Source organism: Poecilia formosa, unplaced genomic scaffold, assembly GCF_000485575.1.
Source record: "Poecilia formosa unplaced genomic scaffold, Poecilia_formosa-5.1.2 Scaffold73, whole genome shotgun sequence".
NCBI classification, from domain to species: domain Eukaryota; kingdom Metazoa; phylum Chordata; class Actinopteri; order Cyprinodontiformes; family Poeciliidae; genus Poecilia; species Poecilia formosa.
The window spans coordinates 2,389,653-2,391,469 of NW_006800012.1; the positions used below are offsets into that span (position 1 = coordinate 2,389,653).

General features: G+C 36.8%; 1 protein-coding gene across 1 annotated transcript in view; it reads right to left on the bottom strand.

Moving 5' to 3' along the window:
- Positions 1 to 953: 953 nt before the first annotated feature.
- LOC103140654 (uncharacterized) overlaps positions 954 to 1,817 on the bottom strand; it is a 2,319-nt gene continuing 1,455 nt past the window's right edge. Inside the window, exons 5-6 of the mRNA XM_007555898.2 lie at positions 1,402 to 1,436; positions 954 to 1,308 (exon numbers count right to left, since the gene is read on the bottom strand). Of these exons, the coding sequence (XP_007555960.1) occupies positions 1,228 to 1,308; positions 1,402 to 1,436 (116 nt within the window). The 3' untranslated portion in view covers positions 954 to 1,227. The remainder of the gene's footprint in view (positions 1,309 to 1,401; positions 1,437 to 1,817) is intronic.

A 1,817-nucleotide genomic window follows, 5' to 3' on the forward strand; every position in this document is an offset into this window, starting at 1 on the left:
GTTGCTCTCCACAAACAAACAAAGCTCGGTCAGGCCTGCCTACTTCTGCTTTTCCTGGACGAGCCCTGCTGGTGACACTGCTGCTGTCGAAAAGGTGTCATGTCTGAGACGCTGAGCAGAACAGCACCAACAACTGCCTCATCTCTCACAGAGTTAAATTTATCTTCCTCAGGCTGTCCTTCCTCTTTTTGACTTTGCACATTAATGAGTGAGAGCAGCTTCTTCATTGCTTATGCATAAAAATAAAAAAGTACAAATGTACGGGTTTAATTCTAGGTTTGGAGCTCGATGTCATTTTTCTCTCTGGTGACATTTTTAGCTGTAGCTCTTCAGTCATCCTCTTGGCATCTAAAGCCGTTTGTTTTCACATAAGCAAAACCAACAATAAACCGATATGAATTTGCTCAGCCTCTCTTTTTGACACATACCTTAAGGGCAAATGTGAAAAATCCAATGAACAGCAATCACTGCATAAACAAATTAAATGACACCTTTGCAGGTAACAGCTGCCGTAAGATGTTTGTGATGATTTAGAATCAGTTTTTTTTTTTTTTTTTTAACATCTTTGGAGAAATTTTAGCCAACTCTTGCTGAATTGTTATATTAGGCCAAATGGACGTTTCTAAAAGCATGAGCAGCTCCTTCATGTGAATGCCACAGCAGCTTATTTAGATTTTGGTCCAGATTTAGACTAGGCCGCTTCAAAACCTTTCGTTAGTTTTCATTTTTATGCCACGTAGTTAATGTGGCGCTGCCGTCCTGCACCCAAAGATAAGTCAGCTTGAGTTTGAAACTATGAACTGTTGATCAGACGTTCACCTTCAGACTTAGTGATCAATGCAGACTAGGTAAATCCCTCGTGTCTTTAAGTATATAGTTAATTTAAATGTGTTAACCATATGTTGGAGTGGAGTTTGTGTTAAAAAAAAAACTAATAATACCAAAAAGCAACACATGGTTTAGACAGTTTAATTTATTATGACTTTTAAAAAACATTCAAAAGAAGAGAGAGTGATGTTAACCCTGTGTGATTCTCCATTGTTTTCATTTATTTCAGTCATTTGCAATCTACAGAAATCATGAATCATAAAGTATCTGACAGGTTCTTCCATTGCTTATTTACACAAATCATTTCAATTATATCTATGGACATGTGTTTCATAGGATTTTGATCAAGACAGCAGATTAATGAGCCGTTTTGCTCCAGATCAAAGTTCAGCTTCTTCCTCAGGGCAGGCAATGGGAATCATAGATAGTATTAACTCTTACAACACCTGTTGTACAGTTTTCGTAAATACATGCAGCGTCCTGTAGATGGAATCAGAATAAAAAAAAAATTAAAAAAGTCACAAAAAAGTGATGGTGTAAAATGGTTAAAGGTGAACTAGATGCTGTATTTACCTCACTCTGTTCTGGATTTCTGCTGGAATCGTCAGCTGAGAAACAGAAACAGAAACAACAGAGGAATGAGATGAAAGTCTTTCTGCAGTCAGACACAATTTAATGTTTGGAATTTTCAAGATCCAATGAGAAAAGAGACATCAGAAAACAAACAAGTCTGCAGGATTTTTGATCAAAAATGCAAAAAATTTCTCAATTTCCTATAAGACTCTAAATATAAAGTGAAGTAAAGAGCACTTTATTTTAGAAAAATAATAGGCTTTTTATCACATTCACAATTAAAGTCACAAGTTAGCTATTTTAACAAGTTTACCAAGCCTGTAAACAGAACACACACAGAACACACACAGATCACATAACACACACATGTACACGCGCACACACACCCACACACCTGCACACACACACACACACAC